Source organism: Camelina sativa, chromosome 15, assembly GCF_030686135.1.
Source record: "Camelina sativa cultivar CO46 ecotype springtype chromosome 15, ASM3068613v1".
In the NCBI taxonomy this organism is placed as follows: Eukaryota; Viridiplantae; Streptophyta; class Magnoliopsida; order Brassicales; family Brassicaceae; genus Camelina; species Camelina sativa.
This window is the reverse complement of record NC_141894.1, coordinates 4,040,685-4,054,716: the sequence shown is the minus strand read 5'-3', so window position 1 is coordinate 4,054,716 and position 14,032 is coordinate 4,040,685. Positions and strand designations below refer to the sequence as shown.

The 14,032-nt window shown below is 36.8% G+C and overlaps 4 protein-coding genes and 2 pseudogenes across 10 annotated transcripts; 4 read left to right on the top strand and 2 right to left on the bottom strand.

Annotated features, from left to right (window-relative positions):
• Nucleotides 1-171: 171 nt before the first annotated feature.
• Nucleotides 172-1,943, top strand: LOC104745193 (putative inactive purple acid phosphatase 16). The gene is made up of 4 exons (XM_010466375.3): nucleotides 172-588; nucleotides 808-1,297; nucleotides 1,377-1,545; nucleotides 1,633-1,943. The coding sequence occupies exons 1-4, from the start codon at nucleotides 324-326 to the stop codon at nucleotides 1,849-1,851; spliced, it is 1,143 nt and encodes a 380-aa protein (XP_010464677.1). The 5' UTR covers nucleotides 172-323; the 3' UTR covers nucleotides 1,852-1,943.
• LOC104745194 (DNA repair protein recA homolog 2, mitochondrial) lies at nucleotides 1,927-4,355 on the bottom strand. 3 transcript variants are annotated; one of them, XM_010466377.2, is made up of 8 exons: nucleotides 4,063-4,355; nucleotides 3,860-3,923; nucleotides 3,551-3,768; nucleotides 3,370-3,457; nucleotides 3,056-3,228; nucleotides 2,831-2,977; nucleotides 2,596-2,730; nucleotides 1,927-2,461 (listed from the first exon to the last, which is right to left on the bottom strand). In XM_010466377.2, exons 1-8 carry the CDS (start codon nucleotides 4,123-4,125, stop codon nucleotides 2,180-2,182), a joined length of 1,170 nt encoding a protein of 389 aa, XP_010464679.1. In that variant the 5' UTR covers nucleotides 4,126-4,355; the 3' UTR covers nucleotides 1,927-2,179. The 3 variants fall into 3 exon arrangements, with proteins under 3 accessions (XP_010464679.1, XP_010464681.1, XP_087344202.1); XM_010466379.2 differs by having other exon boundaries at nucleotides 3,860-3,920; nucleotides 4,063-4,334; XM_087488076.1 differs by lacking the exons at nucleotides 3,551-3,768; nucleotides 3,860-3,923; nucleotides 4,063-4,355 and having other exon boundaries at nucleotides 3,056-3,244; nucleotides 3,370-3,459.
• A 260-nt stretch (nucleotides 4,356-4,615) lies between these two features.
• Nucleotides 4,616-5,758, top strand: LOC147926245 (COBRA-like protein 3; annotated as a pseudogene). The gene is made up of 3 exons (XR_015581488.1): nucleotides 4,616-4,717; nucleotides 4,965-5,459; nucleotides 5,574-5,758. The product of XR_015581488.1 is annotated as a COBRA-like protein 3 (transcript).
• A 704-nt stretch (nucleotides 5,759-6,462) lies between these two features.
• LOC104745192 (pathogen-related protein-like) lies at nucleotides 6,463-7,448 on the top strand. Its single transcript, XM_010466374.3, has 3 exons — nucleotides 6,463-6,684; nucleotides 6,783-7,079; nucleotides 7,173-7,448. Exons 1-3 carry the CDS (start codon nucleotides 6,538-6,540, stop codon nucleotides 7,326-7,328), a joined length of 600 nt encoding a protein of 199 aa, XP_010464676.1. The 5' UTR covers nucleotides 6,463-6,537; the 3' UTR covers nucleotides 7,329-7,448.
• Nucleotides 7,159-11,433, bottom strand: LOC104745191 (anaphase-promoting complex subunit 6). 4 transcript variants are annotated; one of them, XM_087486705.1, is made up of 18 exons: nucleotides 10,981-11,391; nucleotides 10,750-10,884; nucleotides 10,553-10,626; nucleotides 10,254-10,293; nucleotides 10,027-10,072; nucleotides 9,821-9,900; nucleotides 9,509-9,681; nucleotides 9,291-9,416; nucleotides 8,930-9,004; nucleotides 8,716-8,841; nucleotides 8,488-8,557; nucleotides 8,302-8,384; nucleotides 8,055-8,168; nucleotides 7,873-7,972; nucleotides 7,736-7,771; nucleotides 7,543-7,632; nucleotide 7,412; nucleotides 7,260-7,309 (listed from the first exon to the last, which is right to left on the bottom strand). In XM_087486705.1, exons 1-18 carry the CDS (start codon nucleotides 11,227-11,229, stop codon nucleotides 7,260-7,262), a joined length of 1,668 nt encoding a protein of 555 aa, XP_087342831.1. In that variant the 5' UTR covers nucleotides 11,230-11,391. The 4 variants fall into 4 exon arrangements, 3 of the variants coding, with proteins under 3 accessions (XP_087342830.1, XP_087342831.1, XP_087342829.1); XM_087486704.1 differs by lacking the exon at nucleotide 7,412 and having other exon boundaries at nucleotides 7,159-7,293; nucleotides 7,522-7,632; XR_015581312.1 differs by lacking the exon at nucleotides 7,260-7,309 and having other exon boundaries at nucleotides 7,387-7,632; nucleotides 8,488-8,585; nucleotides 10,981-11,433.
• A 445-nt stretch (nucleotides 11,434-11,878) lies between these two features.
• LOC109129059 (putative F-box/FBD/LRR-repeat protein At1g78760) lies at nucleotides 11,879-12,896 on the top strand (annotated as a pseudogene).
• The last annotated feature ends 1,136 nt before the right edge of the window (nucleotides 12,897-14,032 follow it).

Here is a 14,032-nt window from a genome sequence, read left to right as displayed (position 1 = left end):
ATTAGCTAGATTCCTCTTTCTATCACGGGTAAAAAAAGAGAGAAAGAGATAATTGAATATTCTTTGAATATGCTCTACATCGATTTAGATGGTTAACCTAATTTGGCCATTATGTGTGTTTTCATGATTACTAACCCGTTTTATAATCTCCAAGAAAACTTAAATAGATAAATTTTATAATGATTTATTTATCTTCTGTGGCAAACACAAAAAGGACCCTTATCTTTATCAAGTTGTGAAACATTAAAGAAAATATCAAAACTTCATTGAATACAGTTTGAATCGTCTCATTCATACTACTGCTACATTATTACTATTCCAAGATGAAAAAATGGTCGTTGTATCTGATCATCACCGTTCTATCTCTTCCACTAATATCAGCCGTAGCCGTAGGAGTAGGAGGATGGGAGCTAAGCATCCCGACGGGGAGTAGTACTAGTAATCTTCGGGTGCGGGAAGGATCACCGTTCAAGATCGCAATCTTTGCAGACCTTCACTTCGGTGAAGACACGTGGACTGATTGGGGTCCTCGTCAGGATTTAAACTCCGTTAACGTTATGTCCACCGTTCTCGACTCTGAAACTCCAGGTTATGTCTTTGCACTTATTATGACTTACCGTGTGCACCAATTTTTGTTTTACTCAAACAAGTTAAAAAAAAAATAACCTTAACATTTTGGTATGAGTTTTGGATGGTTTAGAGTTTTACATTGGAATGAACACACTACATTCATGATTCATGTGATTATGTGAAGATTAACATTAACTAAAAGAAGTGTTTCTTTAATTTCTGGGAGAAATGGAACAGATTTTGTGGTCTACTTGGGAGATGTTGTAACGGCTGACAACATACCAATTCAAAACGCAAGCTTGTTTTGGGACAAAGCAATCTCTCCTACAAGAGACAGAGGCATTCCATGGTCTACTCTCTTTGGTAACCATGATGATGCTTCTTTCGTTTGGCCTTTGGATTGGTTCTCTTCTTCCGGTATCCCTCCTGTTCGCTGCCCCGCATCCGATGATGGATGCGCGTTTAGAGGAACAACGCGAGTGGAACTGATTCAGGAAGAGATAAAGTCTTCCAATGGACGACTCTCACACTCAATGATTGGTCCTAAGGAGCTATGGCCAAGCGTATCTAACTATGTCCTTCTTGTGGAATCATCGGATCATTCCAAACCACCTGTGGCATTGCTATACTTTCTTGATTCGGGCGGTGGTTCATACCCGGAGGTTATCTCAAATGCTCAAGTTGAATGGTTTAAAACCAAGTCTAATACTCTTAATCCCGATTTAAGGTATGTAATACTAAAGATTTTGGTGGGGAAAACTCATTATATGATAATAACTACTACAAAAGATGTACATTTCGTGCAGGATCCCAGAGTTGATATTTTGGCACATTCCTAGTAAAGCATACAAAAAGGTAGCTCCAAGGCTATGGATAAGAAAACCCTGCGTCGGATCAATCAACAAAGAGAAAGTTGCTGCTCAAGAAGCTGAAAACGGGATGATGAAAGTTCTTGAGAACAGATCCTCAGTTAAGGTATCAACTAAACACGAAATTGTGTTACATATAAACGCCTTAAAGTTTGATATGGAACGGAAAAATGATGGCTCTATTTTTCCGTAGGCTGTGTTTGTAGGACACAACCATGGACTAGACTGGTGCTGTCCGTACAAAGATAAGCTCTGGCTTTGCTTTGCCAGACACACTGGTTATGGTGGATATGGAAATTGGCCAAGAGGATCAAGGATTTTGGAGATTACTGAAATGCCTTTTCGTATCAAGTCCTGGATTAGGATGGAAGATGGATCTGTGCATAGTGCAGTTAATCTAACATATGATTAGTCTATTTTAATTACATATGTCAAACTTTGTGAAGATGATAATGCCGAATTGTTGGTAAAGATGGATTAGAGGTGATTCAAGACAAAAAGAAATAATGCTTCATTAAGGAAACAGGAATATCTGCAGCACATGATAATCTCTAGCAAGAACAGTACCTATGATAACATCTAACAACAACTAGCTCTGGCATGTCTTCTCTGATCCCCCTTGTAGTTACACGTTGCTTAATAGGGAAGCCGAGGTTGATGAAAAAGCAGCTCAACTGGTGTTTGGCTCTATCGAAACATACACATTTGTTTGGCTCTACAGAAACAGTCCTCTGTCTCTTTCACATCTTGAAAAGCTGGTTCCTCAGGATTTCGACAACAGTATCAAGAACCTCTTTATTTTCAACCAGATACTTCTCAGCTGCGTCTTTCCCATCAATGACCTCACCTTCGATGAAATAGCTAGTTCCTTCTCTTATGATAACTCCATGCTCACAAGCCAATTCTAATACTTCTCGCTCCACATAGAAACCATGACCAAAGTGAATTCCCAATTCAGATTTCTTCTTTCCTGGCGCCAGTTTATTCTTCACCACTTGAACGCAGACATTCAGACCACTTATCTGAGGAAACAAAGCAATCAAAAGAAGATTAGGATATCAGGTTTAAACAAAAACGATTGCCATATGCAGCATTTTACAGATCAAGGGAGACCAAGTTTACAGTAACACAATGGAAACAATGTCCCTAACAATACCTTATTGCCAGTCTTTATTAGCCCAGTTCTTATCATTTTGAGACGTATAGCTGCGTGAAATGGCAATGCGTTTCCTCCACAAGTCACTTCTTCAGCATGGGGGAAACGCATGCTAGATTTGACATGTGATCTGACCTGGATCACAGAATCAGCAGAGAGGTCTTATCTTCGGAAGGTGCGTCAAAATGATCCAACTAAAGAAGCCACGGAGGATAAACCATAATATCTCTCTTACCTGATTAAGAAAAACGATCAGTGTCTGAGAATAGCCAATTGAGTAATGGATTTTTCTGAGCGCCTGCGTCATTATTCTAGATTGTGCGTCTTTGTATCTTTCTCCTACAGGAACATCAAGTTCACATTGAGGGGCAAGAGCAGCAACCTGTAAATTCCACCATTAATTTTAACAGATGCAGAAAGAATACATGAACATATTGATTTGAAAAAGCTGAAAACTCACACTGTCAACCACAATGACGTCCACTGACCCACTTTTGGTTAGCATATCAACAATACTTAGCATCTTTTCAGCAGAATCAGGTCGTGATATCAGAAGCTCTTCCGTGTTCACACCTATTGATTCTGCTAGAGAAGGATCCATGGCATTCTCGGCATCAAGATAAGCGCAATAACCTTGTACAAACAAGTCCTTTTCAGATAAAACAAAAAAAAGCTAAAGGAGTGAAGACTGTGTTCCAGACTTAAGATGGATTCTAGTAACAAGTTCCAAGATTCCTATCCAAACATATGTGTTGAAAGATTCAAGAACAATACCTCCAAGCTTTTGAGCTTCCTTGATGATATGAAGAGCTAGAGTTGTCTTTCCAGAAGCTTCTTTTCCGTAAACCTCAACCATTCTTCCCTACAAAAAAAACCAACACAACTTAGAGACCTCATTAAGTGCAATAGTTTTAGTTTGGCTAGTCCTATCTCAGACTCTAAATTAAACAACAACCTTTGGCAATCCTCCAACTTCCAGAGCAATATCAAGGTTAAGAGAACCAGTAGGTATCACAGAAACTCTCCTTTTTCTGAGAAACCGCTGCAATGACAACTTAGAGTCTTTATCAAAATCACCGGAAAGCTGTGATAATGCTAAATGTAGAGCAGTGTCTTTCTCCACTACTTTGCTATCATCTGGAACTTCATCAAGTTCACAATCTGAAGCTTCAACTAACAAAACGAAACACGATTTCGTAAAGAGAGGATACAGAGTAAAACCAATCATGGAAACCACAAAAACAAAAGGAAGTTACTGATTTACCTAGAGACGAAAGATACCGATTTCTATAGCCAGAGCAAGACAAAACACTTCTTGTTCCCTTCTGCTACAGAGCAAGAGAACAAGAGAGAGTACACAAGTGTTATACTAAGTATCTTCATCTTAAAAATCAAATCTTTCTTTCTTACAGTCATCAACTATAGGGCAGAAACTAGTCAACCTCAGCCATTAGAGACGAAGAGAACCTGAGTTAAGTAAGAGAAGAAACGGAATCTCTGAACCGGACTTGCCCATGAGAGTCGACCCATGTCGCGTTCTTCTTCCGGCGGCGCGTGTTACAACAGACCCGGCTCTTCCTCCTCCTCCTCCTCCTCAAACTCTTTGGCCGGAACAGTTTTAACTCGCTGGTTGGTTTCAATTCCACAGTTGTGTTGCCTTCTCCAGTTTCCGCCATGGTCAAAGAGACCTTAAAGAGTTTAATAAGACGAACCTTAACCCGAAGTGAATACATAAAATCGAAAACCGTATTAGACCGAACGGTTCATGTCTACTAATCTGATTTATCGGTATGATATGAGGGCCGCAAACAAAAAATATTATCAGAAAAATATATAATATATATATATTTTTTTTTTTTGAAACTTTTTGATTTATAAAACTAAAGATTCTAAATTCCTAAATATTGTTCCGAATATTTTGGTAAAATCTTGTTAGGAGAACCTAAACTAAAGCATTAAAAGAGAGATCTTCATCTACTTCTTCTTCTGCGTGTTATTAAAAAAAAAAACAACTTACAAAATGTGGAGTGTATATTCAACTGCGAAATTGTTCTCTCTCTCTTGCTTTTGGTGGAGGCTTCATTGGCTCGACATTATGTTTGGCCGCCTATATGTATCGCAAGTCTGCGTACATATTACAAAAATAGTTCCGATTTCTCTCAAACCTGCTTGTGTAGCCCCAAGTGTATGTAAGCTACTGATCTCTACTTCTAGCTCAATCATCATTTATGCTTGTTATATAGTATAGAGAATCAACAATTCCAATGCCATCATAATTATTTTTACATGTTTTCCTTTTTAAAAAAAAATTATTTTTACAATTATTTTTACATGGGTTCTCTCTTTCGATGGATCAGATTGGAATCCAGACGGGAATGTGACAATAAGATGGGACATCATGAATAAAACTCGTGGTAGTTACACTGCTAACGTCACAATCTTCAACTACTTGAAGTATCATGACATTCAAGGGCCGTGGTCATTGAATTGGCTATGGGTCGACAACGAAATCCTTTTAAGCACTGTTGGTGCTAGGAGCAGTAATTTTACGTTGCCTCAAGGTCCTCCAGGCTTGATGCACTCGCGTGATGACATAAATAGTATTACCATTGTGGACTTACCGCCACAAACTGATGATGACGACGACGACGGCCAGCGAAATATAGTACCAGCGGGTAATGTGATTCCTTGGTTTAGAGAAGAAGAAGCCGGCGACCTCGAGAAAAGCTCTTTCTCATTCCAAATTTCTGTTGGTCGACGAGCTAATCTAAAATATCGTTATTTCCCGGCAATTAGGGTTAAGTTGAACGCACCAAACTTCAAATACTGGTGTGGTAAATTGGAGAGAGTCACTGGTGATTTGAGTAAGTACTTTATTAGATGATTTTGGTTGCTTATATATATTTAAACTGTACGTAGTAGCTCTAGTTAAGCTAGCTTTTACAATCACTTAATGTTACTTTTATTTGTTTTTTTAGATAATTCGTGGAGCATGAGCTGCGTTCCCTCCTTCTTTAGAGTAATTGTCACCCGCGAGATTTGAAGACGAAAGAGCTATATGATGTTGCGTGGTGTTTTAATCTATTTGTTTTCTGTTATTCATTTTCTTTAAAACTTTTCCTTTTTCTTGGTATCTAGTTTTGAGAAATTCCTTCTTTTTTTACGTAGAAGAATATATGGTTGGAATGTTGTTTAAACTTATTTGAATTGACCATGTAATATTTTTATGTGTGGAGTTTTCACATAATGTGAGTATGTGACTACTATAGTCTATATATTACCATATATAGACGTAGGCTATGTGCTTGTATCGTATAATTAGATGACCCAAAAGGTGCGAACGTAACAATATATAAGGACTGTTAATCACTAATCATTTACTCAACAAATAAATTCTATTAAAAAATTTACTCAACAAATAATAACATAGCATCTTCAAAATCATGTCGTTATAGAATAAGATAAGCTCTTACATATGTGTGTGACGCTAGCTTCCATTCATTGTGTGTGATGAATCTGTTTCTTACTATGCTGCATCCATTCATTGTGTGTGATGAATCTGTTTCTTACTTGTTGTTTGTGATGATTTGTTACAATCACAAACCATATATATATATATATATATATATATATATATATACATGCATATGGGTTCATACTCCTTACAAAACATCTTCTTAACCCATATCACATTTCATCTCTCAAAATGATGAAGTTCTACCAAAGTTTTTTTTTCTTATTCATTTTTCTTTAGACGTTTCATTTGTCTAGGTCTCCAGAGAGATGTTAGGTTTAGGAGGCAACGGCGGAAAATTATCCGCATGGTTGTTGAACCATTTTTTCCCGAAGAAAAGGTGGTGCAATAACCATGCGGATAATTTTCCGCCCGTTGCCTCCTAAGCCTAACATCTCTCTTGGAGTGGGCCTAGACATGCTAGACAAATGTTACATAAACCTTATGTGGCTACTAGGGAAGAGAGAGATAAGTATAGATCTGTCCTTGAAGATGCAAGAAAGGTTCAGTGGAGGTACGGTTACCCTCCAGACTTCAATAGTGTGAATCAGCTATTTGAAGAAGGCCAGACCAAGGTCCTCGGGATTTATTGACAAAGAAAGACCAAGATGATATTTGCTACTTTTATAATATGTGAATCTGATTCGTTGATTGTGTTTGATTGTGAGCGCAGGTGTGGCCAGAAGGGTCGTTGGAAGAGACTGTGCAAAACGCAATCAAGTCATGGGAGATGGAGTTTTCACACAAGGTCCGTTTACAGGACTTCAAGACCATAAATCCCGAGAAATTTAAGCTCTTTGTCAATGGTAATTACTCTCTGTGCGGCTTTGCATGGGAAGTACTCTCTGTGTACTCAGGACCGCCTGTTATCGCCTTCAAGTTTAGACACTGGGGATACTTTGAAGGAACTTTCAAAGGTCATGCTCCTACTGGGGAAATGGTTCAGTTCCTGGGTCTAGGAGTTCTAAAGGTATGTCTCAAGCATGAACTTGTGTCCCTCCTAATCTTTAAATGGTTAAAACTCTAGCATCAGGATTCACATACTTCTAGAGGTTCTCTACAGGTTGATGAATCGCTTAGAGCAGAGGAGATTGAGATTTACTATGATCCAGGAGAACTGTTCGGGGGACTACTCAAGGGACCTCCTATATCAGAGACCAAAACCACAGACACTGGAGACAACACTGCAGAGAAACAAAGCTGCCCATTCACACAGTAGGAAATTTTATTTATCTATGAATGTCTATTGTCCGTATAACGTTGGTTTATACCAGAAATTTTAAAAGCAGAAGTGTATTTGACCCTTTAAAGAATATATTGTAACAGTCTCTTGGTTATTGATGCATGGAATAAATTATTAGTTGTGTTAGGCGTCACAATTATAGTACAGATAAACGGTTAATTTAACTGACCAATTTCTAGCAGAGCTCAACCTTTGCATCAACCCCAGTCTGACATTCATCCATGAGAGCTACGTTCAACATTTCGGTACAAAATTGATCATCAGGTTTCAACCACAAGGCCTGAAATAGAAAAAAGAAAATTTGAAAAATGTATAGCTCACCGACAGTCAGAAAAGAAAATGAAGGAAACAATTATAGTTCTAATATATAGTAGAGTGTATACCTTGTGATAATATGAGATGGCAGCTGAGAATTCCCCCTAGACAAGAATGAGATGGAAATGGAAATGGAAAAAATGTGATAATCAACGCAAGTATTGTTTCAAAGAAATGACTGTCGTATAATGGTACATTCAAATACCTTCAAATGGTAAGTGTAAGCCAAGCCGGAATAAGTGCTTAAGCTTTTTGTCGATAGTGTAAGTGCTTTCTCATAATATGAGATAGCTTCACGGTCCTTTCTGTTTATAAGAAATTTCACGAGTCAATAACTTCATTACATTCACAACAGGAGATGCTAGTTGTGTGTGCACCAAAATACACCTTTGCTTTCTATATGCATGAGCGAGATTGACCACAGTTGGTTCCCAGGTTTCAGTTAATGCAGATGGTATATGGGACAATGTCAACTCAAACCACCGCACAGCTTCGCCATACCTGATATATAGTTAATGTTGTTGACTCAATTTACTGGATCATTACCTTCTCCCCATTTTATAGTGTAGCTTTGTCGTTAATAGCATTTGGAAATCTCAGAGATAAGTAGACTGTAAATAGAAGAGGAACGCACTCTTTCATATGATATGCAACAACTCCGAGTTCATTGTAAACAAGTGGATCCGAAGGGCATATCGCCTTTGCTTGCATGAAAAACTGGACAAAGACAAGGAATCAAAGTATATACAATATTTGCACAAAGATAAGTCAATAAGTTATATAATTTGAATAAATCCGACAGCATTGTCTAACTTGTTACCTGGTCCGCAAGCTTGTAGCTGTGAGTTCGCATATACTCCATTCCAATGTACAGAGTTGGCAAATGACACCTGGAACAAGATAATATCAAGATTCAACCTGTAAAAAACAATTTGTGACGTAAGAAGAACACTTCTTTAATGCTAGAGGGCTAAGAATGACTCATTTTGGACACAAGTCACACATTTACAGTCACTAGTTTTGAAGAAAACAAGAGTAACTTGATTACCCTGGAAATAGCCTAGCGGCAGTGCGATAGGCAGACATGGCTTGGTCACCCTCCTCTTGGGCAGCAAAGGAATTACCATAACCTATCCAAGCTGGTGAGAATGAGCCATCTATACTCGTAGCTTTACTGCAAGACCATATAAAAATAAATGGGGGTCTAGGTCAGACACATGCACCTACCATTAGAGTTGATCAAGACTGCATAATGCCATTACCTAAAGTACCGCCGAGCTTCAGCATATTTTTTGATACAATAGTAGTAACAACCCACCGCAAACCATGACAACGCTCTACAAAACCACATATGGGTATTTATACCACAGCATCAAGCAAAGGAATCATGCAAATTTGACTCGGACACAAAAATGTGAAATCATTTTCACATGTTCAACGAGATGAAGTAAAGAAAACATATTCAACCAGAAAAACATGCTCTTGAAGTTGATTCATGGTCTTGACAAGCTGAACCATAAACAGGTTACTATCCTAGCTACGGATTGGGATAAAATCATAAGAACTATATTGACATGCTCACCCACTGGCCATATAGCTTGAGAAAGTAAATTTTATACTCACTTTAAAGGGTAGTCTTTTACCAAATTGCACGCCATTAGATAAAGCTCATTTGAATTACCAAGTTCCATGGCAGCGGCCAAATGTACCAAGGTGCACTTCAAATGAAAAGGATCTTTCTCAAGGAGTCTGTCAAATAAGACCGAAAAAGATCACATTGCTATAATCATTCAAGTTTCATATTGCTCAAAATTTAGTATCAGCAGTACTATACAACTTACGCAGAGGTTAGTTCGAAACACTTCTGATATTCACAGCATTGATGGTAGTACTCAGCTTTACAGGCCAACAGATCAGTGTTATTAGCCAATGTGATCATCGATGATCCAGAGACACTACCACTTTCGTTCTCAAGCTTCTTGAACTTAGCATCTATCGTGCTCTGTTTGTCATACTGGACATGAAGAACTAGTAAGTACCAAGAAGAAAAAGGAAAGATGCTTACCAATAGAAATTAGCAGAATAGAGAATCAGCAAGCAAATTCCAAATATAAGCGCATCGGATCAACACTGTACAACATAGAAATGTTTACCTTCTTTATCAAGCATGAATAGAAAGACGAGAGCCATCCGTCTTCTGGACTAAATTGCAGTGAAGAAAGCAGACTCGATTCTGAATTTATGTAATTAAAGTCAATTGAAGTCTCAATTAACTTCTAATCATGTAAACGACTGCACCATGAAACAAATAAGACGATAAAATGAAGAAGAATGAAAAAGCTAAAAAACTATAACTCACCTTCTTCAGATGTAAGCATATGACTTTCAATGAGGCATTCCAAAGCCTGAAAAGATAGATTACAGAAATCACATCCATGTGACAGTTTTCTGATAACTACAGGAGCTACATCAGGTTTTTTACTACTATACAGTGATGAAGAGAATTTTATCTTCCCACAGTAGCTTTGCAACTTCCCATGGTAACTAAAAATAACATGCAGCAATTGACTAGGGCGCTAAAAGTACCTCATAGCACAGAGGATCAGCCTTTATAGCAGCTTTGTACCTGCAAACCCAACCGAAAGTAATGAGTTAAATGGATATGGAGTTCAAGATTCCCACACAATCGAAACTCAATCATGATAGATGGATCAGCCAGATTACACACAAGATCCTAATATTTCCTACTAGCAGTTCAGAGAAACTTATATACATGCTCAGATCATGTTACACCACTAACTCAATAAGATCAGTCTCTCAAAATCATCAAAATGCAAGTGATCCCCTAAAGAAGAAAGATAATTAAAAGAAGAAGGCTCACTGACCATTGTCGAGCCTGAGAACGGTTTTGTAACGCTCCATATGCTTTCCCTCTTAAGAAGCATATTGCCGATGAAATCTGCAAAAGACAACCCCCCATATATATCAGTGCAGGTACTTGCAAAACCTTCAACCTCTGATGGTATAGTGGAGAAACCAGTATTATACATTTGAATATGAGTAAAAAAATAATCTAACTTACATTAATCTCTCGGTCCTCTGCATCTTTATCAAAATCTATGACGTGACCATCTTTGGCATCATAGACAATTCCATCTTCATCAACCTTAGCATCACCAAGCATCAAGAGACACTGATCCCATTCCTTCAATTCCTCCTGAAACACACACACACACAGAATCCTAAAACTCGATAAACCCTAAAACCCTAGATTTCAAGCGAAACAAATCTGAAATTCAAAATCGGAATTTACGAGGCACTTGGCGGCGAGGTAAAGGAATCGAAGATCTCGGAGGACAATCTTAGAGGCGTTGAGAAGGTGAAAGGCGCGTCGGTAATGTCGGCCGAGAAAAAGAGCTTGAGCTTGCATATAAATGTCAGCTGGGTCATTGGTGAGTGCCGCTACTTTGTCGGCGAAGAAGATGGCCGACGAGTACAAATGCTTACTTACGCAGTCTCGAACCACGCCTCGGATCTTCTCAATTTCTTCTTCTTCCCTCATAGCTTCCCTCACTGAAGAAATCCAGAATCAGCAAAGCAAAGATCTCAACAAAACAAAATTAATTTGGGATATAATCGGAAAATTGTGCGACTCCGTTTTCTCTCAGTCGTCAAAAGTGTTTGCTCGATCGATAGAGGTGGTGGGACAAAGCCAAATAGCCTCGGCGGGAGAGTGAGTGTAAATAATTTATTCATCCCCCACCCCACCTTCCATAACTGTAGGCCCATTCTGCTGCAACTTAAAGCCCATTAATTAATCAGCATAATTGTGAAACGCAAGTCAAAGTGACGACGAGCCAGTGATTTAAAACTATGTGACCGCACATATCCACGTACGTGTCAATTGTTTAAGCTGTAATTAAATTACACGTGTTGATGGACCCATTAAAGATAGTTGTGCACCGCGTAGTAAGCCACTAGTGTGTTCAGTTAAAAAAAAAACACAGCGTTACGAAAACCTGTTTACGGCCAGTTTGATCTCTCTTTCGCTTAAGTTCTTTGTAATTTTCAATAGATATTTTTTAATGATTTTATGTTATAGCGATGAAGAGGGGATATTTAATTAGTAGTCCATATTTAATCAAATATTGTGTACGTATTTCTGTTCGATTTGATATATGCGACGTACGTACGTACGTACGTAGATTAGCATGGATAAAGGAGGAGATCAGAAACGTGAAAAGATATATATGAAGAGGATAGGCTGAGCGACTTACCCGAGTCCTTATTAGCTCATATATTGCTGAATATGCCAACGAAGGATGTGGTTAAGAGTTGTGTGTTATCCAGAAGATGGAGAAATCTCTGAAGATTTGTTCCTCAATAATTGGACGTGGATTTCAGTGAATTTCGTAAGTATAACGCGTTCGTGAGTTTTGTTGATAAGTTTCTGGGTTTAGACGACAGAGAGTCCTAATTGCTTCCAAAGTTTTAGGTTAAGGTGCGATTCTGATGAAGATGAGCGTTGTATCGCTCAAGTCAAGCGGTGGATAAACATTGTGGTCAACCAAAAAGTTAAAAGTTCTCGACGTTTTCGACTACATTTGGGGGTATGATCATGAAGTCCAGATACCCCCAACCGTTTACACATGCGAGAGCTTGGTGTCATTAAAGCTCGGTAACGTGCCTTTGGCTAATCCAGAGTTTATACCTTTGCCTTTGGTCAAATTTGTCGAGCTTGATATAGTTAGTTTTGCCAATGTTTTGGTTTTGGAAAATCTCATCTCAAGCTGTCCAGCTCTTGAATGCCTATTTATAAACAGGAGTCCTTTTGATGGCATAGATGTTTTACGTGTTCGTTCTCAATCTCTCATGAGCTTCAAACATTATTTGTTATTGTTGTGATGGATTAGAAGTCGTAATTGATGCTCCTAAGCTTGTGTATTTGAACCTCATTCATGATACAACTGCAAAATTCAGAATAAAAAGTTTGGCTTTACTTGATGAGGCGGATATCCATATTACATGTAATATCCATATCAACGAGTTATCTGATCCAAATGATCTTCCAAAGAGAAGTATGATTCACGATATGCTGGTTGGGATAATGGGATCTCTAGTGTAAAAAAATTGTTCATCTCTTCGCGTACTCTTAAGGTAACTCTGTCGATCGAATTCATTAGCTTAAGTTATTGGGTGTCTTTCCTAAAGAGTACATTTACAAATTAAAGCCTCTTTAACACAACACTAGGATATATCCCGTGCTTAAAGCACGGTTAACATTTTCTAAAAAATTTATAATATAATAATAAAATTATTATTATTATTATTATTTTTTAATTATTTTGTTTGAGATAATATTTATTTTTAATCAATATATAAATCTATTAGTCTATTTGAATACTAATTATTTTAGAATATTATAGTATTTTACTTTGACGTATTATTACAGTTTTATATTGTTTATTTGTTGTATTTACATCATATTTTGTGAAATATAAAATAGTAATTTTAATATTATAACTGTGAGTAAATAAAAATTATTAATTTATTATTAATATAAATTCAGTTTTACCAACCGCCAATGTGGAAATTAAAACACATATTTTCATACATTGAGTAATATATGTTCGTTTTAAAAAATTCAAATCACAACATATGCAGAAAAAATATGCATTTTATTAATTATAAGTATTATATGAAAGTTCTAAACAATTTGTAAATAAAATAAAATAAAGATGATAGGAAAATCATAATTTGAAATCTTAACAAAATCTTTGAATTTAGTTATTAAAAATAATTATATTGTATACTTAGATATAAAATCTTAGTTTTTAAAATTCTGATTGGTTTATATATATTTTTAAAAAAAATAATTAGTAATTTCGTCCATAATTTATTAGAAAGAGAAAATATTTTTTTAGATTTTTTTTAGATTTGATATGTGAGTGTTTTTTATTTTTAATTTAATTATATTTATTTAAATTAGTTAATTAAGCTTAATTAATTTTTTCTAATGGCAATTGAATGTAATTTTTTACACATTTTAAGGTTAGTTTCATATTTGTACTTCTCAATTAATATAGTAGGATACAATAACCTTACGCAAAGTTGATATTTTTGGATAGTCTGATTCATTTTAATAGTGCCTAATAGGTACACACGATAAATCAAATGCCTATATTAAAACCAAAAAATCATTACTTAGATATTTTATTATTTAACGACTTCCGGATATTCTTTGTGATACATCGTGATCATGTTGATTGTTGTAATCACTTCCCTGTCTTACTAACTTTTTAGCTCACTTCTTTTGTAACACTTTTTTTGTTCAATATAAATTCCCAGATGACGAAAAATATATA